The sequence below is a fragment of the Carcharhinus amblyrhynchos genome, chromosome 18 (assembly GCF_965287045.1).
Source record: "Carcharhinus amblyrhynchos chromosome 18, sCarAmb.v2.hapA, whole genome shotgun sequence".
Taxonomy (NCBI): domain Eukaryota; kingdom Metazoa; phylum Chordata; class Chondrichthyes; order Carcharhiniformes; family Carcharhinidae; genus Carcharhinus; species Carcharhinus amblyrhynchos.
In genome coordinates this window covers 19,520,778-19,540,232 of record NC_137341.1, presented here as the reverse complement: position 1 = coordinate 19,540,232, position 19,455 = coordinate 19,520,778, and the positions used below count along the sequence as shown (strand labels likewise).

At 37.4% G+C, this 19,455-nt stretch overlaps 1 protein-coding gene across 5 annotated transcripts in view; it reads left to right on the top strand.

The window, feature by feature from the left end:
• The window catches only part of mad1l1 (mitotic arrest deficient 1 like 1), a 924,959-nt gene that overhangs the window by 590,958 nt on the left and 314,546 nt on the right, over window positions 1-19,455 (top strand). For all 5 annotated transcript variants that reach the window (XM_080206477.1, XM_080206479.1, XM_080206475.1 and 2 more), the window contains one exon: window positions 13,601-13,791. In XM_080206477.1, coding sequence (XP_080062603.1) covers window positions 13,601-13,791 — 191 coding nt within the window. The remainder of the gene's footprint in view (window positions 1-13,600; window positions 13,792-19,455) is intronic.

Below are 19,455 nucleotides of genomic sequence, written 5' to 3'. Positions count from 1 at the left end.
AAATGGACTGTCTTTGGACATTTGTCAGAGTGATGCTGTTAGATAACATTAGAAACTGGAGCAGAAGTTGGTCCCTTGAGCCTGCTCCATCATTCAGTAAAATCATGGCTAATCTGATTTGCAATCAAATTCCACTTTCCTGCCTGCTCATCCCTCGTATATCAAAAATCTGTATAATTCAGCCTTGGTATTTTTTAAAACTACAATCTGAACTCCTGTGATAAGCTGTGTATGAGGCAATTTGTTGCATGATTGCAACGTGATGAAAACAGTATGAAAAATATTATAAAAGCCTTGATGAGAAGGATTCTATTCTTGGTTGAGGATCTGAGGAGACCGTTCTCAGACTTTAAGTGTTGCTAAGCAAAGAATCTTGCGTTGTAATTAAACATGCCAAAGCCAATTGTGATCATCATATGCCTGGTATGGTATTAGAGACTATCAAAACTGGCCCCCTCAAAAGTATTAATTATTAGAGATTGGTTCTCTTTCTGTTGTTCAACATGAAAGCACGGTCCTAACAACTCTCATAAATCATAGAACACAGAAAAAGGCCCATTGGCTCACCATATTTGCACTAGCCATCAAGCACCTATGTATTCGAATTCCATTTTCCAGCACTTGGCCCAAAGCCTTATATTCTATGGCTTTTGAAGTGCTCATCCAAATACTTCTTAAATGCTGTGTGGGTTCCCACCTCTGCCTCCCTTTAGGCAGCGAGTTCCAGATACCCACCACCTCTGGGTGAAAAAGTTTTTCCTCAAATCCTCCCTAGCTCTCCTGTCCCTTACCTTAAATCTATGTCCCCTGGTTTTTTACACCTCTACTGACGGGAAAGGTTTCTTCTATTCCATGCTACCTATGCCCCTTTTAATTTTGTACATATCATTCAGGTTCGCCACTCAACCTTCTCTGCTCCACAGAAAACAACCCCAGCCTCTCTCCATAGCTAAAATGCTCCAACCCAAGCGAAATTATGGTGAATCTCCTCTACACCCTTTCTAGTGCAATCATTTCCTTCCTCTAATGTAAGAACCAGAACTGCACACAGTAATCTAGCTGTGGTCTAATGAGCATTTTATACAGCTCCAGCATAACCTCACAATTGCAAATTTAGAATGCAGTGTTATATTTGCAGTTGACGTTGTTTCTGAATGGGAAGATCCCAGAATGGAACCATGGTTGAAAAGGCCATAATTTTTTACTTTTTTTAATCAGATGTGGAGAACAGAGGCACAGGACTGCTAATTAGTTTTAACAAGGAGAAAAAAAAATTAAACATGAAAAAATGGATTAAATAATGCAATATTACTTTACTCCTCCTATAGGCTAACCAATACACACAGATGATATATTAAGTGTCACAATGATCACATTCACATACAAAGTTAGTGCTCGTGGATTTCTCTTCAGAATCTCCCAGGTGAATGTCAAGTAAGTGTTTCCAAACTCCACTTCCAAAATATGCTTTAAAATCTTCTTTTGCAGCAATGCATTCACTCAACGATCCAAATTCAAAACTCCATTTCACGTTTTCAGAAAGACCCATTTGATCAGAACACATTCTCCACTTTTATGAGTCCGTGCCAGAATTTCAGGGTTTTCTCTGCCTTGACCAGCTTTCACTGTTCAAAGGCCACAATTGCTTTAACTTTCAACTCCCAGATTCTTACTGAAATTACTTCAAATGTTTCTGTTACCTCTGAAGGTCTCCTCCTTATGAATCTAGTTAAGTGCAATTGTCTTCTTAACTGAGAGCACTTATTTCCCTCTTCCTTGAAATCTTCTGAACCATACCTTAGACTCTGTTGACTTTTCTTTATTCATTCATGGGAAATGTACATCTCTGGACTGTCCACCAGTCTCTTTGGAGCTGGCTTTCTTGCATATTATTCAATTGTGCAGCTTTTCCAGCTTTGAGCAGAGCTGAGAGCTGCTTTCTTGCTCCTTTCTGGTCTTCAACTGCCTGCAACTACTTCTAGTTAAAAGCCAAAGAACAAAAAAAAGTTTGCTTTATCTTACAGGGCTTGTAGTTGCTAAGCAATTATCTTCCTTAATGCTTTAGCTCTCTCTATCCCAACAGAATCTCAACTGAACTGAAACAAATCCCATCTACAGACATGCATCTTTTGTCCAGCACGAAATCTAACGACAGCTCCCTTCCAGGCGCAGAAACATTAATTTAAACCAAACTAAAACTATACCTTATTTTCTACTGTTTACCCATCCAAATGTAAATCCCTCAGAATTACCTTTGGTGTTTTAACAACTACACTTGGATTTTTCACAAAACAATGTGAGCTCTAAGCAACTTGTCAAATAAGATTGTGGTGTTGAGTTGATGGTGTAGAAAGCAAAGCCCTTCTGATAGGCAGTGCTTCTAAAATGATTTTTTACTAAGGATTTAAGGCTGCATCCATTATTAATGTTATCTGATTGCATAAATTTTAAGGTTCTGTTCAATGGGAAATTTTTTTTTCACTCATTCATGGGAGAGTAAGCTATGAAGTGATAAATAACTAGTTGTCATGCAGATTCAAAGTCAACCAATATTAAACTGATGAAAGATATTGACATAATTGATTTGCAAAGATATGTAGATATCAGATGGAATTTTTGATAGTTACTACACCAGTATTCATGAGTCAGCTTTGTTCTGTTGGTAAAAATATTGCTCTACTTTGTATACTTCATTCAGTTCACACTTGGCCGCACAGTTTCTGTCTGTCATTTTAATTTGCCATTTTGGTCTCATGCTGACCTCTCTGTACTTGACTTTCTGCAGTGTTCCAATGAAGCTGAACGCAAGCTCGAGAAACAGTGCCTCATATTTTGATTAGGCAACTTATGGTCTGCCAGCCTCAACATTGAGTTTAACAACTTCAGACTCCAATCTGTGTTTCCATTTTGTTTCCCTTTTGTGGGTTTTAATTTTGTTGCCATATTTTTCATGTTCTTTGCTCTCAAATAGCAGATGTTCATCATTGTGCCATTCATAGCTCTCCTGAACACTTTTTCTATTCCTCAGACTTTTGAATGGACCTATCATATATTAAGCTGATTTTTATCTTCACCCAATCTGTATCTACAACACTATATTCTGCATTTTCCTTCTCCGCATGTACTCTGTGAATGGTATGTTTTATCTGTATAGCATGCAAGAAACAATACTTTTCACTGTATCCAATTCATGTTACAATAATAAATCAAATCTTTGCTTGTCCTGTTATTGCTCCATTTGGCCATGCATCACCAACCCTCATTATTTATGCTCTCCTGTCTTCCACCCTATCCTATACTTCCCTTTCTTATATTCCAATCTATCCCCTGTCACTTGCTTAAAACCTACGATATTCCTGGGCGGCACAATGGTTAGCACTGCTGCCTCATAGCGCCAGGGACTCGGGTTCAATTCTGGCCTCGGGTCACTGCCTGTGTGGAGTTTGCACATTCTTCCCTCATCTGCGTGGGTTTCCTCCCACAGTCCAAAGATGTGCAGGTCAGGTTGATTGGCCATGTTAAATTGACCCTAGTATCATTAGCAGAGTAAATATGTGGGGTTAGGGGAATAGGGCCTGGGTGGGATTGTGGTCAGTTCAGACTCGATGGGTTGAATGGCCTCCTTCTGCATTGTAGGGATTCTATGATTCTAACTTTTCCCAGTTCTGCTGAAAGGTAATTGGCCTGAAACATTAACTCTATTTCTCTCTACAGAGATACTGAATAATTCCAGCATTTTCTGTTTTTAATTTCAGCTTTCCACTTTGTTTTTGGCTAAATATTCTACTGTGCAGCATTAAAATTCCTCAATAGCACTAATTTGATCACTTTAAATGAGAGAAGCTCAATTTTTATTTACTTTTTTGTGAGAGGGAGTGTGCAAAAAATTAATGTAACACAGTTGCTATAACTGAGAAATAATGTGAAACAGATTGCTTGTCAAGTCAGAAAATGTTTCTGGCAAACATTATTTATTTAAGAGGATTTGCGTGTTCCCACCATTGAATTGTGATATGACACAAATAACATAATTACCATTCATTTGGTTGAATTTTCATTTATTTTGCTAACCATTATGAAAAAATAAATGTTAATTAATTTGGAGCTGATGAAACCATTATGTTCTTGAGAAAAGATTTGATTTTGTTTCCCTGAAGAAATCTTCAGAAATGAATAATTATTCAGAATTTCAGCTTGACTAATAAAAAATGACTTTCTAATGATGCCTTGTTAAAATGTAGTTACCATTGCCATATTAGAACTTTAGTTTCATTTTACTTCAATTATCATACCTGAATATATTTATTTATCTACATATCTGAATAACTTTGGCCGGAACCTTCTAACCCTTCTTGTCAGCAAGATCTTCCAGTCCCACTGATGTGCACAGAGATTTCAATGGCTTGATAGTCACACCCTAGGAAAACCCGTCCAGGACAGGCTGGAAAATTTTCACCTTTGTTTTTAAGAAATAAAAATGGCAAATTTATATTTCCTCGGTCGTAGTGTAAATTAGCTGCACTTGTAATAGGAAACTTGTGGATTGTTGAAGCAAAAGCTAACAATTTTCTACTTTGGCCTCTTAAGTGTCTCTTATTTACTTACACCACACTTTGTTTATTCTGTTAAGGGTGTTACATAAATTGTTGTTTGTGTTTGTCACTTATTATGATGGATGTTTAACATGAAATTTTACCATATATACCAGCATTTAGTAAGTTTTCTTTTTGCCTCCCCTCTCTGCCAATTAATCTTGGCATAACAAATTTGTTTATCTTGTGTTTGGAAAAACTCACAAACCAAGGCAGGTCTCATTCACACAATTGACAGTGTCTATCAGAAGATAGGTTTACAATCAGACACTTTTTATTAAGTGTATTTATTTATTAAGGTAACTATTTCTTTGATATAATCAGAAACTTTTATGATTAGCTACTTAAGTATTTCTTCAGGGGATTATGCAATTTTGCCCCCTCCATTGAAATGTCACCCCAATGTTTTAAGAATCTCCTTATCAATGTATTTAAAGAAAAGTTAGAAAAGTACCAGATGGAGAAACGAAAAGCAGTATGTGTGACGGGTTTGACTAAGTAGGGTGGAAAAAGACTTGAATGGAGCTGAAACACCACATAGACCAATTAGGCCTAATTATCTGTTTTTGCGCTTTATATTCTATACAATATACTCGAAAATAAAATTAAATTTCAAAGTTGTGGGAATAGGGCACAGGAGTCCTACAATTAGATTGCTCTTTCAAAGATCTGGCACAGGTACATGTACCAAATGGCTTTCCTCTTGTGCTGTATGATTCTATGAAATGCTGTTCAATGGGAGAAAGGTTGGAGAGACAAGGCAAAATGATGAAGTTCCTCTAAAAGTAAGGAACTATTAAAAGCTAAAATGTTGACTGAAGCAGGATTTGCTAAAGCAAAAAATAGGTTCCAGACTGCCAATTGATTATATGGGAGTACTGTATGTCAGAGTATAAAATTTTCATTCATTGCATCTTGATTCTAATGTAACGGCATCAATTTACAACCAGCGAAACTAAACTGCCTAGGCTTTACAAAGATGACTACTTCTGCAGTAAGCAAAGTCATCTTGGATTTCATTGATTTTCCAAATTGTTCGATGCATTTCAGGTGTTACTGAGATCAACAAATTAAGGCTAATTAGTTCAGTGTTCTTCAGTATTAGTAATCTCTCAATGGTGACTTCTTTGTGCATCAATAAATCGTTTTAGATTTTACACCCCTATGAGTGTTGCCTGGTTGTCTTAAATTATTCAGTAGCTGATTTGGATGGGGAAATCTTGCAGTATCATGAAGTAGAGCTAAGTATCACATACAAAAGTTTTCAATCTTGTGAAAATTACATTAAAAGCCCAAGACATAAAAAGCAAACACTCGTTTCTTCCTCTAGCTTTCCCTTTATGCTTCGTATGTTATACAAAAATATTATTTTGCAATCTCAGACATTTTATTGATGCCCTGATTATTCTCTACCAAGAGGGTCAACTGTGAGGAATATTTTAATCCTTATGAAGCTATAATTTCCAGTAAATAAATTGTATTTAAATTGATCTGAAAAGCTATTCAGTGCAGTTTCTTTAATCAATGTGCCAGAAGCAGTCTCCATGTATTAACAATGATTTCAATTCATGTTTGTGCTCATTTAAAGTGGTGGATATTAACTCAAAAAGAATGGAACATTTCAAATTTGAGCATTCATTGTCAAAAAATATTCCCAGTTCAAGTATAACATTGTGCAGTGTCAATTGGTACCACTGTCTCAACCAATGAATTGCAATATGTCAGCCAGTGAATTGGATGCAGGTCAGTGCAGCAGAACTTGAACTGTGTTTTATAGCAAACAAGGCAAACAGCAAAGCAAACAATGTGTATTTACAAAGTGAATTTAAAGAGAGTCTCTATAAACTGCAACAAACAGAATCCATGCCTGAGCTTCTCCCAGTAAATGCAGGGCGATTTTTCTAGCAAAATATATCGAGAGAATAGCTACATAATGTAAATGTGCTTATAAAATCAATCCCAGTTATTTAAACAGATCCAGGCATGATTGATAAGGAATTACCCAATCCTCTCTATACTGGTCAGGAGTAGTGGTGCCACTATATTCTGCAAATATTGTTAGATACTGAATAAATCTCTGTCAAAATAACCTTGCCGAGCCTCAGTTTCAAATGAGTAGCTCCTAATGGATCAGTGTGACATCTTTCCATTTTCCACACCGTTCATCTTGTGGCATATATGATTGAAATTTTCAATTAGATGCAGTCTTAATTCTGTGATTATTAAATTAATACTTATTAATATTACTGTGATTTTTAAAATTAATCTTTTGTAAACCCTTGTTGTGGGCATTAGAAATTTCATTTATGCAGGAAAAACTGATTAATTAAAAATATATTCCTAAAGCATTTTGAGCAATTGTTGGGAACCCAGTAGCAAGATTGTATATGGTATCAACAAAAGAATCCGAATAGGAATAAAATGACCCCAAAAATGTGAAATAAATTGTGGCAGAATCTCAATTTTGCAGGATACAGATGTTGAACTAACGTTAAAATCTTGCATCTGTGTGCCTTCATGTTGTCACGTATTTTGAGTCTACATTTTCCCATTATAAATTCCTTCATTCAGATTTATAACGGGAATCACCTCACAAAATTTATCAGTGGGATGGTGCATTGTCTTAACTAAAATTCCAGATTTATTGATCATAGCTTCGAACCAACTCTGCTGTGAATGATTGCCTGCATTGTAAGGATGTTGAGAATTACTGATGTATCATTAGATTTTCGTTTTAATGTTCCTTTGATAAAAGTTGTTTTAATTATTCATTCAAAAGCACTTGCATCAATAACTTGAAATATTTAGCGTGAAAAAACATATTGACACTTGAGGCATAATGGAGTCAATTATTGTATGTTATAAACCATTTCCATCATCCATAGTACAAATGTTAAAATATAAACATTTATCAAGTTTTTCTTCGTTAAGGATTATCCTTGAATAATTTAAATAATGAAACGTATAATGTATTTACATATTTGTAAGTTGTCTGAGAAAATGGAAAATTATGTTTCCACATGCTTATCAATAACGGCAACTCATAATGTGCTCTATGCATATGCACTAAATGGTAACCCAGTGCAGTGTTGTGCCTTAGAACCGCACTGCACCACCCCACCCCTCCCACCACCACCAAGATGAGTAGCCCGTTCAATCATCACTTTATTGCATAGAATTACATAGCATGCACAGCACAGAAATAGGCAACTTGACTCAAACTGTCCACATCAGTGCTTATGCTCCACAAAGCCACCTTCCGCTCTGTCACAGAATTGTAGAATTATTTCAGCACAGAAAAGATGCCATTTGCCTGTTGTGGCTGTTGCATCTCTCCAAATGAAATATTCACCTGAGTACTTTTCCCACCTTCTCCCAGTAACCATATACATTTTTCCTTTTCAGATAATTCCAATTCCCTCTTGAATGCCTTGATTGAACCTCCTTCCATCATACTCGCAGGCATCATGTTGTAGATCTTAACCACTCGCAGCATGAAAATGTTTCTCCTCATTACTCCATTGCTTCTTTTGGCAATTACCTTAAATCTGTGTCCCTTCAATCTTCATTCTTTCACCAATGGGAATAGTTTTCCCTATCTATACTGTCCAAATCCCTTAATACCTCAGTCAAATCTCCTCTCAGCATTTTCATTTCTAAGGAAAACTGTCCCAACTGCCCTAAGATATTGGAGTTACTGACATTCCTAATCCCTGGAACCATGGTTTTGAACCTTTTCTGCACATGCTGTAATGCTATTAGCTTATTGTTCTCTCTCTTTTCACCCTGTGTCTTTCGTTACTCACACTAAATGGCTGTTTTGGAAACATCAATCAAGGCTGGTCTTTAGTTTCAAGTTGGTTTATTGTAAGACACTTCCTCAATGCTACTAGCTTCCAAGAAGATCTTCCCCCAAAATCTTCCAGCTATCTCTGTAGGGTCGTCAATGTCACGTGTTTAAATAGCAAACTAGCAATTCCCTTAACAAGGTAATTGCTGTACAGTGTAATTAGTAGTACATTGACAGATTCCCCTTTTCTTTTATTAGAAATTAAAGTTTTGAAAGAAAAATAAAACATAAAGAACATTCTTTTGAATATAGATCAAAATAAATTATCTTGTATTTTCACATCTATAAATCCCATAACTCCTTTACCAAATATACATAAGCTGTTAGAAAGATTTTTTCTTTTCATCATTAAAAGATAAGGTGCTCTTTTTCAGATACATTTAGTAATTTCCTATAGCAGATACTTGTTGTAAAACAGACCAACAGCTGGTGATTTGTGTCAGCACATTGTATTTTGGCAGTTTCCCTTCTTTCTAACATTTCTTTTATGTCAGCTAGGTCTATTCTTAGCCTTTTATCTGTTACATTCTTAGTTGAATGAATATTTTCCCAAAGAGACCAATTGTCAATGTAACATTCTATGGCATTTTAGGTAAGCTTTTCTCACGTTGGCCGTTATACAAAAGTTCTGATAATGTATTATGCTAATAAACCCTCACATCCAGTGCTTCTACAAATGCCAATGTTTCAGCAGCTAATGTGCTTTTTACGATTCTTTATTTTCTTGGCCTCCCGATTCAATGGGCAACATTTCTCATTTATCCAACCAAGAACATGATAAATCCTATGCTAGAAAAGTAAAGTTATAGAGCTTATTTATTAATCACAAGTAAGGCTTACTTATAACTGCACAGCAACGAAGTTATTATGAAATTCTGCTAGTCACCACAGTCTAGCGCCGGTTTGGGTCAATGTACTTAACCAACACGTCTTTTAGAATGTGGGAGGAACCGGAGCACCCAGAAGAAACCCATGAAGACATGGGGAGAACTCCACAGACAGTGACCCAAGCCGTGAATCGAAACCGGATCCCTGGCGCTGTGTAGCAGAAGTGCTAATCACTGTGCTACTGTGCTGCTCATCTGGGAGATTGGCATGTGTAGTATCACTAAAAGCAACCAAGCTCATTTCTTCTGGCTCACCAAAAGCTGGGAACTTGAGCACGCATCTTTCATAGGAGCTCTTCAGTGCAGAAGGAGGTCATTCAGTCCATCAAGTCTCTACTAACTCTCCAAAAGAGCATCCCACCCAGGCCCTACCCCTGTAACCCTGCATATTTACTCTGCTATTTCCCCTGACACTGAGGGGCAATCCAGCTAACCTGCACATCTTTGGCCTGTGGGAGGAAATCAGAACACCCGGAGGAAACTCAAGGGGAGAATGTGCAAAGTCCACACAGACAGAGATCCAAGGTTAGAATTGAACCTGGGTCCCTGGCGCTATGAGGTAGCAATGCTAACCATTATGCCACTGCACTGCCTATTCCAAATATAACTTTTTTAATGTTTATTTCTTCTTAGGATTTCTTCAACTGATTTCCTCATCATGGAACTTAGCTCTAACACATCATAGCTAACGACAGGTCTAGTTTGAGTGTATAACCAATTCAATTACCCAATCATATTCTAACTACTTCTTTAGTAAACAAGTTTCTACTGCATTTGGCATTAATGGGATAGGGTGTTTCACTTCAGACTCAATTCACTGCTACACTGGGAAGCTTTTCTCAGAACAAGCTTTACTTAACACAGTTTAATGATAACAAATGAATTACTTTAACATTTAACAATTGAACAATACTTCAAACATGGCAAGATATAATTCTTAACTGCTAACCTATCCCTATGGGTTATAATTCAAACAAAATTCCTCTTGCAGACTTAAACCCCTCTTCAACATCAGTTGCAAAATACATGCTTACTTGCTTAGACTTATGTTGCCAGTCGTGGAGCTGTCAGAGACAGAGAAAGACATACCATTTTCTTTCAGAACCAGGCAGTGACTGCTTGTTTTAAAAATGAAAGAGATAACTGCATATCTTCCTTGCAAGCTCAGGGCCTCCCATTAAGCATATGACTGTGTCTCTGTCAAATCAACCGAATCAAAGCTCTACTCTGAAACCCTAGGGAAAACCTAAGCAAAGACAAATGCATTAGCTGAGCTTAAAGTAAACACCCCAGATACTTATCCCTTTCTCCCTGATACCAATTAGAAAGATTTCTTTGACAAATCAGCACCTTGCAAGCCAGATCTGAATTCTAAAAATACCCATTACAAGGAACATACTATATATAGTTGTTAAGTATCACAGTACTAGTGATTTTCTTATCTTTAGTTTTTTTTATATATTTATACTTGAAACAAAAGACTAAAATAAACAAGAGAATGATTTTCTATTACACTTTGCATGACTACCAAATATTCCAAAGCACTTTCTAGCCAATGAAATACTTTTGATATCAATTGTAATGTAGAAAACCTGACAGCTGCTTTGTTCCCAGCAAAATAAAGGTGTTAAGTTCCGATTCATCAATGTGTGATAGTGTGCTGTTCATGTATTTTATGTTTATGAGGAATATTTTAAATTATTAGCTTTTTTCTACAGGCAGTTGATATGTCTGTGGGGAATGCAGCTCAGATGCTGGGAGAGCAGGATGATTATTCATTTTAGCCAGGCAGTGTTTTCTAAGAGAAAGCAAATGGATTTCTGTTATAGATGAAGATTTCCCCTGGGGTTTTTGATTAGGTTGATTGACAGGGTCATCTGATAATGTAGTTAATAGAAAGATTTAGGTATGGTAGCAGAGAAAACAGCTTTCAGTTCTGGCTGGGAGTTCTTTAAAGACATAGGTCTGCAAGCTACTGTGAAGCTCTCAAATTTTCTTTGGCTTCAAGACTGTTTATGCTCCTTACACCAAATATATATATATATATATGATTGTTAACTGTATTTGAAATGGAATTTTATGTCTGTAAGAGAATGCAGCTTATTTGGGATTAAAACTGTGATAAGTTAGTAATTAAAGTTGTTTCTTTTTTTTAAATATTGTTCAACTGTTACTAATTAAGCTGCTTCATTTTGTTAGAGTTATACTTAAACTGGGTTATTAAATAAAGTTTGTTTTAGTATAAAATATCCCTAATTTGTCAGTGGAATTACTCTGGAGTGAAGTATCCTATCCTCACATTTATGTCAAAGTGGAAAAATTGTTGAGGTGTATTCTGGCTTCCTAATGTAATTCAGAATTCTGCTCCAAGACCACAACACATGGAAGTGATGTCACCTTGACGTTTCTAATATCAAATAGCTGCATTTAATCCATATGCTTTGACAGATGTGATGTCATTTAAAGTTGACCGATAATAAAGCTAATCATTAGCTAATGCTAGAAGCTAATCTTCTTTTATATTTGAAATATTGGGCCCGTTTCATTAAGTATGCACAACAAAGCTTGACTGAGAGCCCAGAGTTTGTTAAAATAGGTGCACAAAAGGAAATGTATCGCTTGATTGACAGCTTTTTTCTTTTAGATCTATTTTGTCAGCGGCTCAAAGTTTACAACATAAAGAGATGTCAAATGATTGTAGTTTCTGATATTGATCCTCTAAAGATCTGATTGATTAACACTTTTATACGGTTGTACCAACATTTTTTTAAAGAAAGTTAAGAATGGCTCCTTTTTTCATGCTTTTCTACACATGCAATTGTTTTTGTTGCAGTGCTTCCCTAATTTTTCCTTACTATGACTCTGTTTTAGTGCTTTGAATTTACTGTGATCGTTGAATGGAGGGGAATTGGGAAAGCTTGTGAGAGCAAGGCATGTGGATGGGGAGTTTGATATTATTCTGAAGTTTCTAAATACAGCCCAAATTGATCCCCAGAAAAAAGGATAGAATATCTCTATCCTACCAGTGAAATCAAAGCTTGCCATCTCCCTCCTGCTTGCCACCTCTCTGACACTGCCACTCACTATCTTTCTCAGCTCTCCGTTACCCTCTCCTGCCCCAGCACATCACAACCAGCCAGACTCAGGCTACAAGGCCGGCCTGGGACGTGCAGTTCTATTAAAGTGGCCCATTGCAACAGTTCCATGAGATCACTCCATAGATGCCACTACAATCCTTGGACCTTGCATCCCCACAGAGAAGTCACAATGCATGGTTCGGGATCCCCTTGCCTCATTGGGTTCATTGGTTTTGCACAAACTGTATATTGTGTAAATGGGCATGAAAGTGCTATGAGTTGGCATGGAGAAGGATATAAGAGGCCATTGGGGGTGCATGGAGAACATGGTTTGATGCACAATGGCAGGAACGTGAATTGGGAGTGGGTGGAGGGTTATGCAGGATGAGAGCTAATGAATCTAGTTTTGGGAAAAAAACAACTGGGACGAAAATCCAAAGAACCCAGGTAGGCTTTTTAACCAGCCCACCTTGGCATTCAGTCGCTCCTGTGGCAGCCTCTGATCTGTTTCTGGAACCAGTATGCCAGAGTCCCAATGTGCAGCCACTTAACCCCATCCCCAAAATGAAAATGATGTCTTTTGAGACACTTTTACTGGAGACAGATGCACCAAGGCAGGACCCACCTCAAAATGCAGCCCATTATTCCAATTTCTGCTAAGTACCGTCAGAGTAGAGTTCTCCACGACACTTTTTTGAAAGCACAATGTGGACTAATTATGCAGGGAATAAAATTATTAGAAATAATGTGATCTATATAACGCTTGTGTCCATAGAAGCTGTAACCAGACTAAATTGTTTCAGCGGATTTAAGTTAATGCATCTTTTTAATACGGGATTTGATTAACTCTGATCAACTAGAATAAAATATGTCAATAATCTTGTGATAGAACTGTAATGAGCTTGGGCAAGGATTATGTACTTGTGATTCACTTCTGCATTTTCAGATGTTATCTGAATCCCTTGTGGCTATGCACCCAGTTTTCTCCATAAAAGCTATCAGAACCTCCTCAATTAGATTGCAGTTTTACAGCTCACTTGCAGATGTCAGCTGTTCACTATTTATTTTTGTTTCTTTAATTTCTGAATAGACTTTATGTCACACCTTAAATTGATTCATCCCAGATGCATAAGACTGATCACCATGTTAGCTATGACCATAATATAACTAAGCTTGTTATTATTTCATATTCAGAGATGCGCAAACAGCTGAACAGTGCAGAGTTGAAGAACCAACGATTGAAGGAAGTGTTCCAGAAGAAGATTCAGGAATTTCGAGCTGTCTGCTACACCCTGACCGGTTACAAGATTGATGTCACTACAGAGAACCAGTATAGGCTGTCATCAATGTATGCAGAACATCAGGGTGATTACCTGATGTTCAAGGTAAGGGCACAATGGAGGAGAGAAAAACAACTTTGGCAAGAATGTTTATATTTGAAGAGAGTGTTAATCATTATTTATCCTCAACAGATTTATTTCCAGCTGAGTTTAACCATGCATGGTACTGGACTTAATTTCTAACCAGGATTCTTTGTTTAACGTTCTCTGAGTATTGATTTTAACTGCTTTGTGACATTCAATGACATATTGTAGCATCATGAGACAGCTGCTTGCATTTTGATTAGTTGAGTCCCACAGTTGCATGTCATTCTCACTCAAGGTCTTGATGAGTTTCATAGATTCTTGGCTGGGTAGCTCAATGAGTTAATCTTCAGACAATCATCAATCATTCCCCAGTAAGTAGCTCAAGGCATTAACTCTTTTTATTGATTATAGTAAAATGGTAATATTGCCAGTTTTGTAATGTTTGTTGGGGTACAGAATCAAGGGGCATTTGTCCAAGCAGTGTTCGTACTTGATATCCATTGTACTTAGCTTAATGGATACTGATAAGCCTTACAGAATGCTGGAGCACGTGGAGAAGAATCACTAACATTAATAAGGGATTTTTTTTTGTTAAGAGTGCTAAGTTTAAAATTAGATACTTAAAAGTGTTAATCCTCAGGAAGAAAACAAATCCCAATTGCCATGAGTACAGCTCATGCGATTGAATGAAGAATAGTATAGGCAGATGAATGAAAAATTTATTTTGCTACATTGTCAAAAGAATGTGGTTTACAGAAGCAATGTCCCTCTGAAATGGAAATTATAAAATGAAGAAGCAAGTGGTTAGGATCTGGAATGCACTACCTGAGAGTGATGATTTCAGGTTCAATTAAGGTATTCAAGAGGGAATTGGAATGTTATCTGGAAACAGGACTATGTCGAGAAAGTGGGGACCGACACTCGGTGATTTGCTCAATCAGAGAGCAAGCCAGGTTATGATAGACCTTCGGCCAATTTCTGTGTTGTAACCATTCTTTGACATGAGTAATAACTATTCAAATTCAACCATATTCAAATCTTACTAACTTCCTGATTGGGCCACTTACTTTATTTGTAGACCACTGCCCTCTACACACTCTTTTTTAATTCTGACTATCTGAGATAGGCTTGTACAAACATTTTCTTCTTGATTTTCTGAAATTGACTGGTGGAATTGCAATTTAACAGAGTTAGGAATTGAGCTTTATTTTCCTCCCTCTAGTAGATGGGGTTATGGAACAAACTTACTTTATTTAGCAAGACAATTAAGGCCTGATCAAACCTGACACCAGATTTTCCAGTCTGTGGCAATGTGGAGATAGCACTGCTGGTTAAAAAGACAATGACACAGATTTTTGCCTCCTTGTACATCAGCGCAGCCATTCATGGGGCACTGGCAAAGAATAGCAGTGCAGAGGCCCTGCTCCCTTTTACAATATCAGCTGCTGTATTTAAATATCAAATGGTTTTAGTGGAGCGAGTGAAGGATTGGTTGGGGTTGAATTCCACTGTTAATCCCTGAGTTGCACAAAAGATTAAACAGTGTAGCAATACCAGGGTAAGTATCTGGGTAAATTGCATATATATAGCCCAGGATCTTGGGCAGTGCAAATCAGCCCATGAGAAGTTTAGACTTCCTGGCTAATTATCATGCATGTGTGTGGATCAGATCTTCTGATGGGTTCTATAGCATAACAGTGGCAAATGTCTCAACATTCAGCACCGTTGAGCAGTGGAAGATCCAACCCAGTGTATAGAGATGGATGATTAATAACCTAACATACAATTAATAGATTTAGAAAGGGAAGATTGTGCCTGATCAATCTGGAATTTTGGGCAAGTCGTTTCCTAAGTGGATTGTAGAAAACCTTATTTTGACGAAGTGCTACAAAAGCCTGTTGATTGCATTCGTTGTCAGGATTAAAGGTAAATCTTGAGGAGTGAAAAGTAAAATTGTAAAAATAAAAAGGTTTAACTTAGCAGGGAAGCTAATTTGAGGAGACAATTCAGCAAGTACAAAATGACTTCGAGGTGTGGGAGGGGGTAATATGAGTGAACAGATCATTGCAGATGAAATTTATTTCATTTAAGTATAAAGCACTGCAATGTAGGAAGAAAAAAAATGATAATGTATACTCATGAATGACGCCAAAAAAATACGAACAATCACATTTCCTCTCCCTGCAATTGGAACTGCGCTGACTTTTAAAATCAGGCATCAAAGTTTTCATTCTCCTTTCGCACTTTAGTAAGCACCTGCATTTCACCATATCACAAATATGGAACTAAGACTCCAATGCACTTTGCTACCAAATACGCACAAATAAATTACACTTGGGCTTGGTTGTGCCATACTTAACTGAACAAATATTGTAATTGAACTCTTGAGAACAATGTGGTCAACTGAGATGTGTCTTATACAGGCAGCTGTGCATCCTTTTCCCTCAATCCTGTCAAGCTAATAGGTTTTCCATCCCTGCATCGCTTCAAAATTTTCAAGTTGTTTTATTCCAATGTGAAGCTTGTAACTTGGTGAGTTGCAGACCAATTATTGTGCCTCACTTAGAAGGAGCATCTCCTTTGGGAAACATTTAATGAGCTCACCCACCAATTTAAATCCAATGTCTTTTATCTCTGTCCTAATTAGTTTGCACTGTTAAAGAGTTTTATGTTCTGGCAACTTTTCTTTCTGTGGTCTTAGAGTGAATCTTGTAATAAATGTATGTTTAGCTCTGTGTGCTTTTGAATGGGTTGCACAGGATTATGATGATTCTATAATTGCACAGATGACTTCTCAAATGTGATGGGAATGATGCCACTGTGCCTCAGCTTCTGCCTAGTTTTTTTTCCTTCTGAAAGATTCATTAATGTATCTGAAAATCCGTTGAAAATTGGCATCCATGGCAAGAGAAATAAGAGTTGTATGATTTGGTTCTGTTGAAGTCAATTTATGGTTATCTGGTTAGGTGGAATATTGAATCATGGAATGCACCTAGCAATTCCACTGCTAAGTTCTCTGGAAAAATAAAAATTAGAGACCTGTTAGACATTTACGAGCACAATTCGTGGGATTTGTTACTGGATTAATGGATGGAAGTAATTTAAACAGTGAATGATAGTTTAGTTTACATTTAGCTGGCCGACCACTCTGATCCTTTCTTATGAGAACTGATAAAATGTTTCTATAAATAAATTAAGTGAAGCTAGCATGATTGTTTGATCAAATCTTTATATAACCTCAAATACGACAAAATAGTGCATTCAGTGCCAAACAGAACATTGACACAGTTTTACACCCAGTTTATCATCTAATGCAAAGGTATTACTAAGATGGTGGGATATCTATCAGATACTCAGTAATACATTCAATAAGGAATTCAGGAGAGACTTCTTAACCAGGGCATCCTTGGAACTCACTACTCATCATAGAGTAGTTAAAGCAAATCATAGAGATGCATTTTGCAGGAAATTAGATAAACACACAAAGGAGAAAGGGTATGCTGATAGGTTTAGATGTATTGATGAGGGAAGAGGCTTTTGCAGTAGATTCTATGCAATTCTGTCTTTTGGCTCAACTAAGTTTAAACAAGGTGTGTGCGGCATGGGAAGCTAACTGCATCATAGACTTCCATAAATGTGGGCCACACATGTGCAATTGAATATTGGCTATCCATTTCTACAGAGTAACAGCTATGCTTGATCACTCATCAGGATGGCCATGAAGTAAATTTGTCAAACCCCTATTCCAGTTCTATGTAGTGTCCCTTCATCAGGAAACTTTACTGCAACCATAACTAAATTACAGCATTTGAAATACTGAGGATTAGGCCTTGCCATGACTGACGGTAACCACTCATAAAGAACTGAGACTGCCTCACCATGGAAATTTAAAAAAGAAATATTTACTTTTATACAGAATCTTTCATGACCACCAGACATCTCAAAGCAGTTTACGGCCAATGAAGTACTTTGGAAGTGCATCTAATTTCACAGAGCAAGCTAAAATCAATTGATTATCTATCTTCCACTTCAGTGTATTTCCATTAATCACCTCAGCTATTTCATTCGGTATTATGTTCCATATTGTAACCACTCTCTGGACAAAGAAGTTTCATCTGAATTCGTCATAGAATCTTGCTGTGCATGCAGTGGTTGCTGTTTGTGAAAACAGCAGCAATAATTGCACATTAAAAATATTTCATTGCACGTGATTCACTTGGGATGTGATGGAACTGATATTGCCATCAAATAATTGCACGTTCTTTCATACTGCTTTGACTGGAATGATGCATTGATCTGGGTCATGATCCTTTTATGATATTAAAGAGTATTGTTGTGTAAGATCTCTACTAGGGAGGTATGATGTATTAGAAAATCTCAATAGTTGACACTCCCGCAACACAAAGATTCCTCACTGAGACAAAGACAACAGCATTCTCCATGAATGAAGAACATTTCTGTTCTTCTCTCCTGTGTTCCCGTGTCACATTGCTAAGAAGATATTTTCCATTGCAACTTGTGTTTTTTTTCATCACCTCCATTTCTGGCACTTTGTACTTCCCGTTTTTTTATCACTGTGCCATTACCTTTAGCTGCATGGCGACTGAGCTCTGATATTCACTCTAGACCTTGTCACCTGTCCATCTCTTGCACCTCATTGAAGATTGCCTTAGAATCTACCTCTTTGACCAAGACTTTTTGTCACCATCCTTATACTGTTTTGTGTGGCTCGGTGTCAATTTTTGACTGATTATGTCCTATGAATTGTGTTGGAACGTTTTAATATGTAGAAATCACCTTTTAAATGCACAATGTCATACAACCAACAGTTAAGTAGAAATGTGAAAGCAGGTGTGCATGACTGTTCTTTACCTGCCTCGCTGTAGGCATGATGTGGGTATGCCGGCGTTGGACTGGCGTAAACACAGTAAAAAGTCTGACAACACCAGGTTTTAGTCCAACCTATTTATTTGATAACATACTCACAAGCTTTTGGGGTTAGCCCCTTCGTCAGGTGAATGGAGAGTTCTGGCCTCAGACAGAGCAAATAAAGCACAGACAGTTTAGAGATTACTGATTAGAATGCGAATCCTTACACCTAACCTGCTGTTCAAGACCTGAAATGGCCGACAATGTGAGTGGAAGGAGCATTGATCACAGTTTAAAGAGATGTGTATTGTCTCCAGACAGTACAGTAAGTGAGGTTTTGCAAACCCAGGCAAGTCACGGGGGTTACAGATAGTGCGACATGAACCCAAGATCCCTGTTGAGACCGTCCTCATGTGTGCGGAACTTGGCTATCAGTCTCTGTTCAGCGACTCTGCGCTGTCGTGTGTCGTGAAGGCCGCCTTGGAGAATGCTTACCCGAGGTTTGCAAAACCTCACTTACTGTACTGTCTGGAGACAATACACATCTCTTTAAACTGTGATCAATGCTCCTTCCACTCACATTATCAGCCACTTCAGGTCTTGAACAGCAGGTTAGGTGTAAGGATTCGCATTCTAATCAGTAATCTCTAAACTGTCTGTGCTTTATATGCTCTGTCTGAGGCCAGAACTCTCCATTCACCTGACGAAGGGGCTAACCCCAAAAGCTTGTGAGTATATTATCAAATAAATAGGTTGGACTAAAACCTGGTGTTGTCAGACTTCTCGCTGTAGGCAAGCATAGCTCTGCTCGAT